This window comes from Diabrotica undecimpunctata, chromosome 2, assembly GCF_040954645.1.
Source record: "Diabrotica undecimpunctata isolate CICGRU chromosome 2, icDiaUnde3, whole genome shotgun sequence".
In the NCBI taxonomy this organism is placed as follows: Eukaryota; Metazoa; Arthropoda; class Insecta; order Coleoptera; family Chrysomelidae; genus Diabrotica; species Diabrotica undecimpunctata.
In genome coordinates this window covers 175126740-175147203 of record NC_092804.1, presented here as the reverse complement: position 1 = coordinate 175147203, position 20464 = coordinate 175126740, and the positions used below count along the sequence as shown (strand labels likewise).

The 20464-nt window shown below is 33.0% G+C and overlaps 1 protein-coding gene across 1 annotated transcript; it reads left to right on the top strand.

The window, feature by feature from the left end:
- Positions 1 to 825: 825 nt before the first annotated feature.
- LOC140435264 (activator of 90 kDa heat shock protein ATPase homolog 1) lies at positions 826 to 18489 on the top strand. Its single transcript, XM_072524081.1, is given in 9 exon segments — positions 826 to 1049; positions 1137 to 1320; positions 1505 to 1532; positions 1535 to 1719; positions 1894 to 2026; positions 4221 to 4396; positions 8361 to 8487; positions 8490 to 8581; positions 11986 to 18489. Coding segments are annotated over 8 exon segments (1020 nt in total). The 5' UTR covers positions 826 to 1049; positions 1137 to 1176; the 3' UTR covers positions 12121 to 18489.
- The last annotated feature ends 1975 nt before the right edge of the window (positions 18490 to 20464 follow it).

Sequence of the window (20464 nt, the reverse complement as noted above, 5' to 3'; positions counted from 1 at the left end):
GACATCCATAAAGAGCTAGTCAATAAAATGAAATTCATCCAAATCGTATATCATTGATACTATGCTTAAAAATAACTCAAATTGAGCATAACGAGAAATGGAAAATGAAAAGTATTCTGACGATATCTATAATTCTGGCAACTATTAGTTTCATTCCGAAGAGCCTCCTGGAGAATATCAAGCAATTTGATTTTGGCAAACTTTATCAAGACCATGCAAAAATTGGTATTGCTCGCCCAGAAAGTCCAGATATATCAAAAATTTGTGGAACTACTTCAGGATACCAAATTACCTACCTATGTATTAATAATAATATATTGTCTTTTTTATTAACTGTAACATAATCGTAGATAAGAATGATTGTTTGTCTATCTTAGTGTTTTCAATGTACTAATTTATCATTTTTCCTCTTTAGTATTGCTATAATTTTGTTAAAATTTGTCTCTTCTACGTAGATGGGTATTCGCTGCTTGAAAAATGAAATGATGAAACATGCTCCACTTGTTCACATCACTATTCAGAGCAGGAAGTTTAGATAAGTTTTAATAAATAAAAGGTCAAATATATTAAACAATATTTTTTCAATGAAATTCAACTTGATACTTTAAATATAAAATTTACATAACCGAGTAAAAATTTACAATGAATAATAAATTAACGAGCTTACAAAATTCATAAAACAAAAATATTTATTCTGAAAAAATTTCAAATGTATCACAACACGAAATGTATTCTTTGTATGTACTGTGATATTTATTATTTGTCTAGCATCATCTTTAGGGAAAAATTAAAAACTATTTACAGTTTTCTACAGCGCCTGTCACAATGACAGAATTCAAATTTGACGTCATTTTAACCATTCAATTCAATGGAGTTGCGAATTGAAATTCTAGAATTTTCGTAGAACATTTCTAGATATTGTAAGCCAATTCGTCATATAGTTATAGACGAATATTCGTGCATTGATATTTACATACTGCCGTTCTCATAAATACAATTGTGTGAACTTTTAACTCAGCTTTAATTTAGCATAACCCTAAATTACTTAGGTATGTAAAATTTGTTATTAACTTTTCCCACGTGTTTTATGACATAATTACAGTCGTTGAAATAAATCCTATTCACACTTGTTTTAGGTGTCGTCGTCTGTGATTATTTTTTAAATTAATATACAAAATGGCTAAATGGGGCGAAGGAGATCCAAGGTGGATCGTGGAGGAGAGACCAGATGCTACAAACGTTAACAACTGGCACTGGACCGAAAAAAATGCAGGACCTTGGTCACAAGAGAGGATAAAGGAGTTGTTTAAAGATGTTAAGGTAAATATTTTGGTAGGAAAATAGTCCTTCAATTCAGTAATGACTTAAATTGTTACTAGATAAACAATTGGCTAAGTTGTTAGCTTAAAATGAAGTATCACTTTTATAATTTTATATTGAAGCGAAACTTTTAAACAGTAGTATATTTAGTGTTATGCCACATAAGTATATTCATATTTTTTAGGTGGAATCCAATGAAGCAGATCTTAGCATCAAGATGTAGAAAAAGTTACTGGTGAAGCTTCTGCCAATAATAGAAAAGGAAAATTAATATTTTTCTATGAATGGGACTTAGTTATAAACTGGTCTGGAAAGTTGAAAGATGGCAGTGATAGGGAATTTAAAGGAAAAATCAAAATACCAAATCTTTCAGAGGAGAATGACGTTTCTGAGCTAGATGTAAGTTTAAAAAAGAGTTTCTTGTTGCTAATTTTTAAGTATGTGCATTCATTTTTGAAAGGAGGCCATTGAGAAGTGTGTTTAGGTTAAATTAATTCATATTTTGATGTCTTAGTGGCTGTAAGTAATTTGCTAATGAAAACAATTAGACCAAAGGGTCATTTTTCTTTTTAGATACAATTCAGTGTGACAGATGAGGATGAGGAAGGCTGTAAGCTAAAGGAGATAATGAAAAAAACTGGTAAAGAATTTGTAAGAAACCAGCTATCAAAATACATCTCGGGTCTCAAGGAGGAGTTCTCCAAAGGTAAGTGATCATATCAACACTCTGGTAACTTAAAAGAGAAGGTAAAATCTAGAAAATTAAAAAAAAAGTAATCATGTTTGACTTAGGTTTTCTTGCAAGTTTGAATATATTGTAGGTCAAACATTGCTTTTCTGCAATCTAACTGTTCCTGTTAAGCTTTATGCTTATGAATTGTAATTCCTTCATCTCCAATATTTTCTTATTACATGTGTTATAATCTTATTATATTAACCCATTAAAGGCCGAGACAATAAACAAAGAGAAATTTGACAATTGATTTATTAGATTGGATTAAAAACACATAAATTAAGACTAATTTACAACAAAAAAGAATTTTTTTTCTCATGAAAGGAAAAACAGGTGTGTGAGTATGCGCACCTTTGGCCGAATACAGATACAATTTTTGAAAAAGGAACATATTGTATCTTAACTGTAAATTAAATTTTAAGATGAAAATTTTCGAAACATTTGGGGTGTAGATGCACTGTACACTTTTTACATAAATAAATAGTATTACTTTTGCCAAATATTATTATGTGGCCAATATTGTCATATCTAGTTTCATCTGGTAAAGCAAATTTAGATGGACATCCATATACTCAGTTTGACAATGATGTAGCGGTTTCTTCAGTCACTACTGAATTATCGTTCCATCTTGTCACCAAAACTTCTAAATTGGAATCGAATGCACATGTATATGAACCTCTTTCCTTTTTTTCATAATTTTGTTTTCTTCTAGAGGACACTTAGCAGTGCGATTTTCCCTTACTGTTCCTGTTGCAAAGAATCCTTTTTCTTTCAATAGTCCAAAAAGAGCATATGACGTAAAGAAGTTGTCGAAAAAAACCTTATGTTGCTGTGGGTTTTTAACTATCGAAAGTAAATTCAAAACAACTGCCATTCCTAAGCTAAAACTATTATCTGTTTTCTCAGTTTTTTCGCCATATGGAATAAATTTGAACAAATAACCAGTATCAGAACATAAACACCATAGTTTAAAACCAAATCTAACAGGTTTTCCACGGATGAACATTTTGCACGAATGTCACCCGAAATACGGAACCATTTCCTCGTCAATGGAAAGATTGTTTGCAAAGACTCCAAATTGTGCAAACTTTCGGTTAATTATTTCAAAAATTGGTGACAATTTTGCAAATTTATCATTTTTATTCAGTTTCAGTCTGTTTTTACCCAACTTGGGACAAATTTGGATTTATTATTTTTGCCTGGTTCTTTCTTTGGACGTTTTGATCTGTGGTTCAGTGGAATATCATCATCAGAATCGTCAGAATTCCCATTCACTTGTATTTCATATGTACCTGCAATATCTGTTTTTATTCCTTCTTCATCAATAATATTATCATCAATGTCTTCTACATCGGAAATTTCATCCGTTTCCGGCGGCACATAAACCACATCAAGTGAGTCAGCATTTTCACAGTCTGAGTCTTCTTCTAACAAAGCCATTAACTCTTTAGTAGTTAGTGCCCTCTTCATTTCATATTTCGAGAATTTACTAAAATAAACAAAAAAATGCACTACTACTACTACTATATACACGCATTCATATGATAATAATTTAGCTTACCTCATTTCAACTTATATGGAATATAAAACAAATAAACAAAAGGAAACTTTCAAACTGATTTAAGTCAAGAAAAATGCAAATATAACGTTTACAGCACACAGCAATTTTATAAATAGTGAATGAGGTGTATTGACTATTGACGAGATCGTAATTTCAGATTGTTTAGTGTACGAAAAAAATATAATATGGTTTCGGCCAAAGGTGCGTATACGAATCCATCATATAAACATGCAATTATAGACCTTATTTTTAAAGTATGAATGAATAAGTTTTTAGAAGAATAAAAATTTAAACATATTTTTATAATTATTATAGAATACAAAATATGAATTAAGTTTATAATTAGTATCGGAAAAATTTTTTGTATGAAGATGTGCATAAATCATTAAATTATGCAAAATTATAATAATCTTAAAATATTTAAAAAGTAATATTTTTGTCAAAAGAAAAATGATACTATATACCTCAATCTATTGAGATGTTACTTCAATAAAAAGAAAACATTCAAAAAATTATTTTCAGGCCAAAAGAAATTAACAATAAAGGTTGCATTTACGCACCTTTGGCCGTAAATGGGTTAATATCTGATTTGATTAAATTTTTTAGGTATGATTCTTCCAAAGAAAGGAGACGAGAAAATAGATAATGTTAAAACCCTTACTAGTGGATTTAATAAGAAAATTAACATGGAACCAGTGATAAATAATGAAAATAAGCAGATAGGATTAAAACTTGATACTAAAAATATTAAACAGACACATAAATTCCAATGCACAGCTCAGGTAAATAAAATTTTATTAATTCTTTAGTTCTTTAGGATGCAAAAAGTATCTGAATAAATTCTTTCTCTTCGTCATTTTCATCCAGCTATTCTTACCCTTAGTTTATAACTTTTTATGTTATTCAGGCTTTGTTATGTTTGCCTTGTTGTTGGTAATTGTGCTTGGATCTCCTAAATCAAACGCTTTCAAACTGTGTATAGTTTCCCATCTAAATTTAGCTATATTAAAGCCTTTTTCTAGTTTCTATCCCTGCAGAATATTTTCCAATCCAATTATGGTTACACTGTTGGTCTTTCTCTATTTATAATATTTATAAATATTTATATACTTGGTTCGCTATCTCCAGTCTGAACTGTCTAGTGAATTTAGTAATTATTTTTTTGTTGACAGACTCGAAATGACTGGAAATTACTATACAACCAAGCACAAGTACTTATAGCCAATATTAATAGTAAACAAACTAAATAGTATATAAAATAGAACTTTACAAATTACCGACAATCAATATTTATTTGTTTGCACCATATATAATAAATAGTTATGTTAAATTATAACAACTAAAATATATATTTTAAATATATACTACCCAAAATGTTATGGGTTTAGTATACACTTCCACTATTTAGAATAATTCTTCTTTTTTCAAAGAAAGAAGTCTGCAATAGTAGGATACTTAAGCTATTAATACTGAGAAGTAGGAATTTTTGTGTTGTACGTTTCCGACAATGAATCTGTCAAAATATGCCCGAGCTAAGCGAATGGAGTATAAATATTCTTTTCAACCGTGAAGTGTAGCTAGCTTAACCTGACTTATTCCTTTTTTTGTTTGAAAAATCTCAAATATTTTTATATTGGGATACATTTATAAAAATATTTATAAATAAAAAAAAAACAAAATCTGCTTCTTTTTACACAGTAAGTGCAAAATAGGTTGAGATTAGGTAAAAAATTGGTTGAAAAAAGTCTAGAACAGTTTTGAACATGACTGGACTTATTTTTTCACTAATTCAAACTGTAGAAACAGAACTGAATATTGAACTAGCAATGGAAATACTAACAAAAAGAAGCCAAGAGATTTTTTTACACTTTTACAAGAGAGGATTTCTTAAATTCTGCAATATTTCATGAAAAAAAAATGCATGATCAGTTGAAGCAAAACTTTTAGAAAAAACTTTTTCTTAAAAAATTATTAAGGATATAAAATAAAAGGAAGAGCATGTAATTGAAGATTTGAAAGAAATTAATAAACGAAATTCCCAAAAAAAAAGGCAAAAGAGTGCTGAAATACTTCAAAAACTTATGAAAACTGGCTAGAAGCCCCCAAAAAGTGTTATAGATAGTGAAGCAACATTGAAAACTTAGAAGCGCGTCAAAGGCATTGTAAACATGTGAATAATTGTAAAAAGTGTTGAATATCTTGAGGCCTTTCATGCTTTTTTCCAGTTTTAGACACATATAATACTTTAAATGATTTTGTAACATTTATTCAATGTTTTGCCACTCTAAAAGATTTTGCAACATTTTTTTTTGACACTTTTATCGCTTTTTGATGGTTATGATGCTTTCTCAACTTTTTGACATATCTAAGTTTTTTACAAAAATATTTTCGACCATATTTATGACATTTCAAAGCCATTAGAACTTCATTTAACGATTATAACACTTTTTTGTACTTCTGAATGTGTGTGAAACCTCTTATCAGTGATTTAGCAATATCTTTTCATCTCTTCTTACTGATTTTTGACACATATAACGCTTTTTAGTACCTCTAACATTTTTCTGTGTTTTTTGATGATTTATACAATTTTGTAATACTCTTTCGTTGACCATGTAACCCATTTGCAATGTTTTTATGATGCATTTGATACTTTTTTATCGATTTAAATGGTTTTGCGACATTTTTAATGATTTTACAATATTTTCTATGCTCTTAAATGATTTACAACAGTTTTTATAGCTTGTAATGACTCCACAACGGTTTTCCGACACTTCTTAACGCTTTTTAACTGTATTATAAAGTTTTTTGGCGCCTATAACGATTTTCCAATGTTTTTCGACAAATTATAAAGCTTTGTAATAGTTTTCAATGCTTTTCTACCACGTTTTACACAGCTTATGCCACTTTTTTAGAGCTTGAAGCTAGCACTAAAGCTTGAAACTATTTTGCAATGTTTTCGATCCTTTTTAAAGATTTAAAAATAAATGATTTTTATCGCCACTTTTACAAACTCTTTTATAACATATTTTGTACGATTTTATCGCTTTAAACGATTTCGCAAAGTCTGTGCGATGTTTTGAGATGCAAGTACCTCTTTTATAAAGATTTTACGACATACTGGACACTTTTCAGTCAATTTAAGTAATTATCCATGCTCTTATAATGCTATGTTGGCATTTCTGACCCCCTTAACTTTTTTTTTTCGATGCTGTAATAGATTTACAAGGTTTTATCGATTTAATAAGCATTTTCTCATTTTTTTATAGCTTTTACAACGTTTTTCGACGCTTTTATTGATCATAGTGCTATTTTTTGCTTTATTGACATTTAAAATGCCTTTATAAACAACGTTTGGTGCTTCTGACATGTTTACAATGTATTTTAGACATTTTGAACCATTTTTTAACAGTCTTTAACATCAGTTTTAAAGCTTTTTTGGAGCGTGGAACAGTTTTACAACGATTTTTCTACGTTTAAACAAATTTTTTAAGGTTTTTTACCCTTTGCAATAGTTATAACAGTGGCGGCTTTTGGGGGTAGGCAGGATAGGCCGGGCCTACCCAATAGTTTTAAGAGCTTTAAAATTGAAAAACATATATTCAAAAATTATGTTAATGCATGTAAATAACTTTTAAATGTACTAAATCACTTAATATATTAGCGTCCGTTCAAACAACTATGTTATTATATTACCACAGAAAGCATCGAATCGTATTCAGGCATTTTAAATATCATTAATAGGCCAGATCGGAACTGGCCGACCCAGCTCACATAAGATCCCCGTACAAAAAGCGTTTGAAGTTCAGCAGCTCGCCGGACAACGATTTATATTGTCGTGTTTATGTTTGCTGTTTAGGCACCAGACGATCGGGCCTATGCCGATCATCATTGTCACTTGTAACATAATTATCGAATTGTAATATAAATTTTCTTTTAAATTATGATAAAAAAATATGTAACATAATCTATAATTGTAACATATTTTTAAACAAACAACACAATTGCAAACAAGTGCACGGTTGCCCAAATAAATTTTAAAAAAATCATAAAATTCGAAAAAAAAAAAGATTCCCACTCTCAAAAAAAAATATGTATTACACACACTGGCGGCTACAGAATTTTTTTTTTGGTTGTCATGGATCTTGTGGGTGATTACTTTTCTCTGATGCAAGGTCACTTTTAGTCTTACCACCAATAGGATAAGTGGGTTTTCAAATATTTTAGGGGGGTGGTCATGACCCCGTGACCCCTCCCTCTGGATCCACCACTGATTACACATAGCTATTTGTAATTTGCTGGCTTGGCCTACCCAAAATTTTAACACACCAGCCGCCACTGAGTTATAACAGTTTTTTTACGCTTTTTTGCGTTTCTAACACGTAATCAATGTCAAATGCAAAGGATATGGAAGTGTTTTACTGTTTACTAAAATCATAAAACAATATACAGATCATGTTTTATAGCCATCTTCGCAGTTTAGTTGGACTTGGTATCCTTGAGGTAATTAAAGAAGAAACTAGATAAAAAGAAAATGCCTCACTGCTATATCAGAATAATGTCTTGTAATTGTAAGGTTAAAGACCTTGAAGGAAGACATAAGAATGTTCTCAAATCATCATACAACAGTTCACATCGTTAAAACTTCACACAAATATCGCGTACATTGTTAAAATAAATTTTGTCTAATTTTTTTCTCTTAACTTTTCACTATTGGCTGCACTTCATCTCTTATTAATTGAATTGCAGGAGTTTTACGATGCAATGACCAGAATAGAGATGGTGACGGCGTTCACGCGTGGACACGTCAAATTAGAACCGACGAAAGGTGGAAAGTTCGAATTGTTCGGCGGAAACATCATCGGACAATTCGAAGAATGGTACCTTGTAAAAAAATTGTCCAGTCGTGGAGGTACAAACAGTGGCCGGCAGGGCATTATTCAACAGTTACCATAACAGTGGACCAAAAGGTATTTGATAATATTACTATATTAATTAAGGGTACGAGCGCCTTTCCCATATCAGTTGGCCCAACGTTAGATTGATAGGAAAATTAAATTTTAGAGGAGAAAAATAAACGCGCAGCGTAAATTTTAGAAGTTTTAATAAACCGAACAACATTTTTAAATTTCCTAATTATAGAAAATATTTTATAACGTAATGAAAACTATTGATTAAACAGACTAATAATAAATTAAAAAAAACGCATTAAATATGTAATATTGTAACGAATTTATTTTGCCTACCATAGGGTAAGATTATGGGGTATAAATAGGGGACAGAAACTATGGGGCGAAGATAGGGCAAGCAAAATAAACGCTACTAGTGCGAACGACACTCAGTTGGTTGTTGGAGAGCTGGGGTCGTGGATAAGTTGAAATAAATGGGTCGGATTGGGGTATCTACACAATGAATGAAATAAAAAGGTTACTTACATAAATCTCCCGGACAAATGGGCAAAAAAAGACAAGAAGAAATACCTCTAGCTATTTAAAAGGGACGCCGCTTCGAGAAAACTTCCTGCTGGAGGAAAGAAAGTTTCTTCCTTCCTAAAAAGTAAACATACAAAAAGGTTAGGAGATTTTCTAAAATAAAAACAAAAATGGCTCAGAGAAACAAATCAAACCGTTTATTTTTGTCTCATACAAACAGTTATCAACACATAAATGGCATAAAAAATATACTATATAAATAGTTGCCAAATACAGAATAAAAAAACTTACATGTGTCCGTTTACAAACTCCGTTTACAAAGGGGTTGGAGATACTACAAAAACTTACAAATATTACCGCACAGAGATTAACCTTTTTTTAAAACAAACAAAACAAATAAATATCGAAACAAATGAAGCTAGCTGTCATATGTTAGCATTAAATTAAAAAAAAAACAATTAAAATGACAGCTAAGTTACACCATAAAATTTACAATTTATTAATTATTACAAAATCCTTTTAAATTTTAACGAAAGCAATTATTAATAATTATCAAAAATAATGTCTGTCTTTACTTTAAAATTAATATGTTAAATGTTACCTTGATTTCACTGTTTAGCACTTAACTTTCAAAAAAACTTGTTAACATCGATGGGACTCTATCTGGACATATTCTCCAACAGGGACAAAGCAAACCACTTCCATACTCAGGGACGAACAATCAAGAGATGTAGAATTATTTTCTGTGGAGGAAGCAAGCTGACAACGGGGACATCCTATATAATAATTTTCCAAATTTCTTCAGTGCCGGTTCACAAATCTTATGGTGATTACTATGTTCTAAACTGCCATATTTCAGAGAGTATTATCACCTTAACCGGTCATCAAAAGTATAAAGATATAACACAAAAAAAATCTTTCTACTTTGGCATCTCTTGCTTCACTCCATTGTAGCACGTCTGCTCTGCTTGGGGCTTAAATGTCGACTCCCAAATGCCTTACATTTTACAAATTTCAACGCAAAATAAATTTCCCTTTACATCTCACAGCTAGTTTTTGCCTACAAACTTAAAACAAACAATCTACCCTTTTTTGACCTCAACAAAAAAACTTCTTGATTATTTACTTTTAAATTGGTTAACTGGAAATTTTTTACCTTACGATACATACAGAGAATAGGGGAATATTAATGTAAACAAAGACAAAAAAAATATTCTCAGTTAATACGTCTTAGAAAAACCCTATACCTGACTTGCAATATTATATTAGGGGACTCGAAACAACTTTTAAATATTCCAGTTTATTGCGTTTTAACGACGAAAGACAAAAACAGCTGAATACCAAAACTTGATATTTAGAATCTCAACTTAAAATGCCATAATATATTGATCGTTTTAAAATTCATTTGCAAACAGAAAAACGAAAATATTCCACCAAATTTAAAACGCTACAATATTAACAAACAAACAAAAATGTGAAAGTTTACCAGTGAGTTACATCCCCTTTATTTTTAATGACATCCACAATTCTTCGAGGCATAGTTTTTACCAAGTTCTGACAAAATTCTAATGTAAACGAATCCCATATTTCTTGCAATTTTTCCTTCAATTCGTTGACGGACCTGGCAGGATGTTTTCTCAAAGCTTTTTTCATTTTGCGCCACAAAGTCTCTATCGGGGACAAGTCGGGACTGTTAGAAACTCATTTCAGAAGTGGTATGCCGCGATCTTCAATCCATTTTAAACTCTTTTTTGAGGTATGACAACCTGCGCCGTCCTATTGGAAGACAAAATCTTCCGCTAATATTAAACGGTGTTCCATAATCGGTAAAAGAGATTCTTCTAAAATATTCAAACATTTGTCTGTGTTTACAATCCCATCGATAAAATGTAACTTTCCCACACCTGTAGACGACATGCTGCCCCAGTTCGTGACAGATGCAAAAAATTTGACTTTTCTCTTCAGACAATCGGGATGGAAAGCTTCATTTTTCCTGCGAATGACGCGGCTCCTACTGCCTCCAACACACACTTCAAATCTGGACTCACCACTCCATTGTATTGAATCCCATTGCGACTGAGTCCAATCTTTATGCTCTTTTGTCTATTTTTCTTTTTTCGTGATGTTAAAAGTGTCTTTTCCTTAGCCTAAAATAAAATTTATTAAAAACAATTCGTACTAATTTTTTCAACCATAAAACTTACTCTGTAAGTACTAAATCCTAATTTGTGGGCCTCTCGGTGACATGTTGATCTAGAAACGTGTCTTCCAATAACGTCACTCCATAAAACGCTTAACTCCATGTAATTTGCTCGTCGATTTTTCACTATAATGCTTCTAAATGCCCTTCGATCTGCTTCGGTTATTTTACTTTTTCGTACATTTCTAGGTTTTGTGACGACTGAACCTGTTGTTTTGTATCTTCTGACTATATTTCTTACCCTTTAGCGTGACAATTGCAACATATTCGCGATTTTCGAATTGGATTTTCCAGAATTAAAAAATCTAATATTTCTCATTGATAACTTTACCTCGACCCATTGTATAATTCACAAACGGCTAAAAGCTTTACAATACTACAAAAGACATTTGACATTCAATGACAATATTATTGTTTTGATGTCATTTTTCCATAGCTACCTCTGGATTTAACGTAATTATGAAAAAATCAATGTATGTTGACATAAGTGAATGCTTAGCCAGGGTTTAGTGAATTTTTTTTATTGTTGAAAATAAATAAAAAACAATAAGGGTAATGTTTTAATAAATATTAATAAAAATGCCATATTAATTAATATGGGAACTTATAAAAACATGCAGAGTATAATTTGTTTATAGTAATCGACTTAAACTGCAAATTCCATAGGTGGGCCAACTGATATGGGAAGGGACTCGTATTTACGTCTAATATTTCAAATAGACAACACCGTTTTTTTTTTCAGAGCGATCACACAGAAGTTACCTTAGAACAAATAGGAGTACCTTCTGGAGAATTGGACGTGACAAAAGACAACTGGCAGAGGTACTATTGGGACGCTATGAAACAAGCTTTCGGCTTCGGGGCGTTCTTCACATAAAACCGCGTTATTTAATGGAAGATACAAAATAAAAACTCATTTTAGCATCGTCTATGTATATCGCGCCATTTTATTTTATCGTGTCTCGAAAAATAAACAAATATTTAGAAACTTTCACCACAGTTAACTGTTTGTCAGACGTTTGGTAGTTAAATAGTAAACGAAAAGTTGCTATAGTTGTCTGTTGTAGATTATTCCGAGTTGCCTAGTCGATATTTCTAATCTGTATCGGCCCGGATCATGAATCACTGCCACCGATCCGTCAGTTCCCATCTCTTAACGTACTACTGATCTATCAAAGTGAGTGCTAGCCCATTATACCATCGAGACTATCGATATTTAAGTGTGCAAAGTATAATATACTAGGATTGATGAAAAATACAGTAAATGACATGTACAGGGTGTCCCAAATTGGTATGTTTATTTGGTATGGTATGTATTTTAACGAAAAAAGAAGTCATGATATATTAATTTTTTTTTTCTATCTTCCTCTAGTTTTCGGTATACCCTGAAAAACATACCAATTTGGGACACCCTGTATATATCGCAATTTCATCGACGAAAATATTGCAAGTTTGGAATTCACTTAGAATCCTATGTACGAAGTATTAATTACTGATATTGTTAGTGTTTTCTGCTATTCAGACGGATTTGTGTCTGAAACTTTTTCATTGCCACGATTTATGTAACCAACGCCGTTAAAGTAGGTCAATTCACGTTTGATGTATGCTTGAGAAGGATCGGCTTAAATGAGGTGCTCATCAAAATAATTTAAAAATGAATAAAATCTTGGTGCCAACATAACTCATTGCAGTGTGGGTGGTTCTCTGGCACAAGGCATCTCTGTGCTTCTTAATACAGCATGCAGCGTTTGATTTATATTACTTTTCGAAAATTGTGGTTCAAAACTGAGTTTTAACTGTCTTATTTCTGATAATATTTGATTATAACACCACAAATTGGTCGATAACCATTGAACAAATTAAACCAAACAAAAAAACAACTCGAATAATTAAATTAGACATTTTGATGCTAATTCAAATATTCTGTAACATTGTTGACAAGACAAGATGAAGAAACTGCAGTATTTACAAGATATATAAGATGATTTATCGGCAAAAAATCATCCGATGAAGTAGATCGTGAGTTAGTATGATCCCGTTTAAAAGCATATCCAACAAATTTCAAAATACTTATAACCTTCATCCCAAAACCCAAGTCAGTGTCAATTATCTTCAAGCAAAAACCTGAAACTAATAACTAAATTAAATTAAATAAACCTTCAGCGTTTTTAGGTTTATCCAAGTCTCATCTCTTATTATTGGATCGAAATGTAAGAGTATGGGACGCTTGTACCAGACAGGACAGGCGCCAATGTTGGTAAGCATTGGATCTGGCCATCGAGTTAGAATCTATGGAGAAGCTATGAGCATATTAACGCGTGTATTAAAAACGGCGTAGGTAGGCGTAGCTAACGGTGATACCAATATGGCGGTGGGATCATGGCCGGACTCAATAATATTAAAACTACTATAAAAATATGACTAGTTATTCAGAAGATTTAATCATAATCTACAAAGTGCAATACATTTTTAATAAACTATTATTTATTTATCCCGCGGTAAACACTAAGAACACGATATATTATACATAAAGATAAATTAATACAGTCAAATACTATTAATTTATTCTCTGAAGTACGGGCCATTACTTTGTTTACATATTTGTATACTAACCTGTAGAACGTTATTCCTGAAGATTTTTTATTAATATTGCTTCTGCCACTGCAACTACGTTGAGAACAAGAAACCATTATTATGCACTATCACAATATATTATTACAGTGTCTATAAAAGTATTATAAAACTAAAAATATTCGAAAAATAACAAACGTAAACAAACATATACGATCTGTCAAAAGTGTCAAAACAATATGGCCGAAGTGAGGTCGTTTTTAGTCACGTGATGCCCTCTCCATAGATTCTAACTCGATGGATCTGGCTTATCGATCTACGTAACGTGTTACGTGACAGCTGTCAGTTATCAAATGTTATCGTAAACGCGTTAAGTAAAAAAAAATAATGCTCGCTATTCAACACACGCCACAAAATAAACAGAAATCGATTAATGCAATTAAAATTACAACAGATACAGAAAATTAATTACAAATTCGTATGTTGAATCCGCACGACTCCGGAAATTTTTACTTCAGTTTCCGAGAAAACTGAAAAAACATTTATTCTTAAACTACAATAGCTAGAGCAACTACTCCTACTTGTAGGGTTTCTGTTGTGACTGAGCATTCAATTCTCAAACATAATTGTTAAATGCCATTGAAGACACTTATTTCCGGCGATCAAAATTTTTGTCGAAAATGAGCTCAATATTTCGGTCCATAAACTTTTGTAAAGGGTTATATTTGCATCTATAGTATTTTTCGTTTACTATATTATTAGATGGACGTACGGGCATGTTTTTAAAGTGAGTGTTGTTTTAGTTTTCAAGTGTTTTTACAAATAAATGAGTATTAGCTTCGAATAAACACTCAGAACTTACTCTCTTACACTTACTTACAAATCTAAGACTGACTGGCATGTGGTTTAAATTAAGCATCCGCTGGACAGACTCACAGTGAAGTGTTTCCGCCAGCCAGTTGAGATATCGATTCGACTCTAAAACGAGGACCGTTTCAAAATAAAAGTTGAATACATTTCGGGCTATTAATAGTTTTATTTCTACGTTAAAGAAAATCTACACTTCAATGTTATTTCCACCAATACAAAGACATATAATATCGCAAAAGCAGATTTCGAATATTCTCTGCTTGGTCAAATATTACACTGGAGTCTAAATCGAGACTGTGAGGGTGATAAAATATGTTTTAGCCATGTAAGTCGATGATATCTTGACCTTTTTTTTGTACAGGAGAGTAAAATCTACAAAAGTTATCCTCCAGAGCGTTTGGAATTCAACTTTTTTTAAACTCATTAAAAAGTTTCATCCGTTGAGGGGAGCATAATGGAAAACCTATATGGTGGTACTCCTTAATCGTGCCTCCTTCACCCCTTAACTGCTTTCGGTAGCATCTCTTGTCTAAAACTAAAATATTTTCACAGCGTTTTTCCGCTCCTTCTTTCTCCCTCTCTTTAAAATCCATTTTTACATTGCAGCAATCGTACTATTCACGAGATTCCAACTTCACTTGCTGCGGGGCATAAGTTTAAACAAAACTTTCACTGTAATCCTTTTAAGCAGGTCCATCCGACAGAAACTTTCTCTCATTTAGCAGTCACTACAGAAAATGCTCAGCAGCATCTTCATTTATTACTCAATTCGTTTGCCTCATTCACAGCTGAGTCACTTGTGACACTACTCATACAGCCAGCACTATCATTGCATCCGTTGACTCAATCTAATTTTGAAGACAATCTCGGATTGCCATACAGAGTGAGGAATGTACCACCGAACATAATAGTCTTCTCGCACTTGTCTTTGGTCCACAGAACATTCGTCATCCATATACCCAGGACGTGCAATAATTTTAAAATGCTCATAGCGCGTTTTTTTCATGCATCACGCAATTTAAGATACTCAAACCCTTCATGATTTTCAACCTAGTTTTCGACGTTTTCTCTCAGCCGTGCATGAACTTTAAAGCTCTGATTGCGGTTGGCAAAGCCGAAGAGCACCAACATGTTTTACCAAGAGCGCAAATCAAGTTTGAGATTTCAAACATATTCCCAATTAAATTCCAAATGTCCAAATAATGTCTCCACAACTCTATAAGTTTAAAAACTTCAACAGAAGGCATCTGAATTCTGTGGTATTTAGGTTTCTGAATTCCAAAAATAGTTCACAGATTCCTCATCGTTAACATTCCATAAAAACATCACAACTGTTCTTGACCCGTTTGAAATAAATTTACATTTTTTTTCCATTAATTGTTACAGCACTCCTGCTCCCTTAACAAGCAGTCAACGTGCGCAGCAATTATTAGATTTCGCTGTAAATTGCTTCTGTTTTTTGTGGGACCAGATCCAATAGCTTTTGATCGGGAAATCATAAAAACTGATCACTCTCTTTCGTGTGCAATGCTGAAAGTGAGCTATTTAACTCAATTTTCTCCCAGGATATCAGAGTATTCACTCGGGAGTCTGTTTCTGACAGAAGTCAGCAATTTGGTAGTGAAGTGAGGAAGTTCCTTTGTTGAGTATACATAAGTAAATCTCTCCCTCATGAACGTATATTCTCCTATCGTTTAGGCAGCAATTGACTTGCTGAGGAAGACCCAAAACAAGAATTTGTCAAAACTGCTGCCACTTTTCTATAGGAGAAGGCACTGGAAAAAGTGTAGGTAGTTCCCTATTCCTCGAACCAGATCCCTTCCGGTCACCCCCTGGAGAATTTACCCAGGGAGATCTTTACTTGCAGTAGCACCAGAACACTATAGCTTCTGGTACGTCGCGTATCAGTGTTCGTTATCCCAGCAAACTCTTTCATTTTCGTCATTACATCCACCTTTGATCGACCTCACCGAAACACATTTGTGCTTCAGAAACGACGTCCACTCTTCCAGAACAGATAAAAACCTTTTGAGCATACTTGCCATCACATTTAGCAAGCATAGTGACCTACAGTTTGGTTTCTTTTCAATTATAAGTAGCTTACTCCCTTTTTCACGTTCCGGAAAAATACCAGTCGATAACAAGTTGTCATACAAATGCATCAGCTTTACATATCTCTACAAACACACTTCCTACCTCAGTTTGATAATTCGTCAGATATCATTCCTATCTTTACTCGAGTTGTCGCAACTAGTTTTTCTTCAATATCTACAATATTCCGAGGTTCTTGTCGTTATCTACCCCCAGGCATTCCCGATCTCTCAGATATCTTAGTCATCTGTAAACGAACAGTATCATATAGATCAAAACGATGATCTTAGCAGCATAAGATGATTAAGTATCATTTGAGCCCCTGTTCTCTGTCATTATATCTTTCTTCAACGTTCTTCAACAAATCTTCCCTCGCGAGTAAATGTTGCCGGTTGTATTCTTCATTAGGAACATTGTTGTGGCCGTTTTAAATTTTTTAAATCATCTACCAACCAAATATGAATATTATCGGATTAGTCGCCTTATTATTTCATTTTTATTTCGTCCTATAATATTTACGTACGTACGTATGTGATATGGCTTCTTTCTGACAGAATGCCTCTACACACTGCACATGCGCCAAGTCCGATCGTGACGCTCCAGCGGCCAAATATGAAAACATACTTTAAAAACATGTCTTTCTGGTAAATGAAAAAATAAACAAAGAAAATGTTTATATAGTCTGTTATTTCCATTTGATTGTTACTTATATACGTATTGCTATAAAAAGACAAAAAATTCTCTAAAGTAGAATCTATTGTGACTAAAGTATTGTTTATTTTTTTTGAGATACTTTACTGTTGTGGGTTATTTACACAATTAAATAAACTATCTATCTAAGGTTAAAAAAGTAAGGCAGGGCTGGTCCAAACTGGAACTCTTTACGTGATATTTAAAAGGATTTTGATCTTATAGAAGTTTATATTTTTGCTTCGTTGTACAACTTCCATTTATTATTTTAGCTGCAAGTATATGCTCGATTTTTTTATTCCAATTGGATAGCTCGGATTTGTATGCTAATCTTCTTGATCAGCGTCTTTTAATTGCTCTTCTACACATCTTGATTCTAAAGATGATCTAGACATCGCAACGCATTTTCTTACTAAAGCGCCCATTTTTTCTTCGGAAGGAAGTTTTCATTTCCTCTGTTCTAGGAAGCAGTGCCTTCCTTAATTTTTTCATGCCAATAATACTCATCAGCAACATTAAACATTAAATGAATATATTTTTGCAGCTTCCTAGTTCTTTAAAAAAAACAGTCAGGAACATTTACTAATAATGAGGTCTAATAAAGATGTAATTTGTCTATTTCCACCCTCTTGACACTATTTATTGTTGCTCCGACGTGACAAGAGTGAAATTAGACAGATATTGAACCATATACAATCAACGCTTTTGGACAATTAACATGAAAAGAACGTTTAAAACAACCAATAGACCGAGGTATGCAATTGACATGTAATGATAAAAGTTGCTGTAGTAGATGTTCCTTTAACTAAGCGTTCGACGTAGCCTTGCGCATCCGTACATTTTAAAACGTTAGATAGACATTCAAAACGTTGTCGAATTTGTTTTATATTGTAATTAATTATTTATTTAAGTATCGCATTAGTTATATTTGTAATTAGGAATGAACATTTTTTTCAAGAGCCGACATTTGTGATTTATTTAAATAAGGCATATTTAAATAAAATAGAACTAAAAATTTTTATCAGGTCGTAGTGTTCTTATTTTTTATATCCCTGGACCCTTTTTGGAGAGCGGGGAGACTTATTAATTGAATTTTGCGAAGAACATGATTTTGTCATATCCAATACATGGTATCAGCTCCCACCAAGAAGATTGTATACATGGCGAGCACCTGGAGACAGGCCAGGTCATATTATACGAAATCAAATTGATTACATCTTGATAAACAAAAGATTCCGCAACTATGTAAATAGAGTGGCTGCTTACCCTGGTGCAGACATTTCATCTGACCACAACCCCCTAATCGCAAATGTAAGGCTTTGACTGGCGAAGGTTAAAAAACCATCAAATAAAAAATATATAAACATGAGAGAACTAATGAGAGATGAAGAGCTTAGAACTACATACGGCAACCACATCAACGAGAACCTGAGAAATATACAAGTAAATTGCATAGAGGAAACCTGCGAGAAAATAAAAATGGCTGTAGCCAATGCGGATGAATCAACCGCAAGTAAAATAAAAAGAAATCACAAAAACGAGTGGATGACGGAAGAGATACTTGAGCTAATGGAGCAGCGCCGACAGTACAAAATACATCAGAACCAACGTAAATACTATGAAACTCAACGTACGATAAGAGCAAAAATTAAAACCGCAAAGGAAATCTGGATGAAAGAGCATTGTGAAGAATTAGAATCACTACAAGAAAAGGGGGACAGCTTTGGACTACACAAAAAGGTTAAAGAAATTTCGAATATATACAAGAAACACCACGAGACAAACCTGAAAAATGATCAAGGCGACTACGTACATACCCAGGAAGAACTAGCTAAAATCTGGACAGATTATGCTTCGTCCCTCTTTGCAGACAACAGACCGAATCTGCCAACTACTAACCTATCTACAGAAACTTTGTCCGGTCCTCCGATTATTCGCGCCGAGGTGGAGTACGCTATAAAAATAGCAAAACTGGGCAAGGCCCCTGGACCGGATGGCATTACTACGGAAGCCCTAAAACTGTTGGATGATGACAACATCGACACTCTGGTAACAATCTTCAATGCCATATATGACACCGGCCACATTCCAACGGATTGGTTTTGTTCAACCTTCATAATGATCCCTAAATCACAAAGAGCGACAAGGTGCAAGGACCACAGACTGATTAGCTTGATGAGTCATTTACTTAAAATATTTCTTCGCATACTCCACACAAGAATGCTCAGAAAACTAGAAGAGCTGAGCGGCGAGACACAATTTGGTTTCAAGAAGGGACTCGGGACGCGCGAAGCATCATTCTGCTTGAATACCCTGGTACAAAACTGTATGGACCAACGAAAAGATATAGTCATCACATTCCTCGACTACGAAAAAGCTTTTGACACCGTAAAACACGATGAAATAATAAAAATGCTACACAATGCTGATATTGATGAGAAAGATATAAGAGTTATCCAGAATCTCTATTGGAATCAAAAGGCACGTGTGAGACTGAACAAATCAACAAACACAGAGGAATTCGAAATTTTACGAGGGGTGCGACAGGGGTGTATTTTGTCTCCTATGCTGTTCAACCTCTATGTGGAGAATGTTTTTGCAGAGGCACTTGAAGGCACTGATTGTGGTATAAAGGTCAACGGGTACCCGATAAATAACATTCGTTACGCTGACGACACCGCAATAATCACAGATAACGAACATGATATGCAGTTGATACTAAATAAAATAAACACCACAGGAAAAACATATGGCCTGAAGATAAATGCTGGAAAAACAAAATGCATGACAATAAGAAAGGGCGCATTTTTCAGAGTACAACTGCACGTAGATAATGCTTCAATCGAGCAAGTGAAAACATTCAAATACTTGGGAATGATGGTGAATGACCAATGGGATCCTCAACAAGAAATAAAATGCCGTACCGAACAAGCAAGACAAGCTTTTCTTAAATTTAAACCGCTACTTTGTAACCGCAATCTTTCCTTCAATCTCCGTTA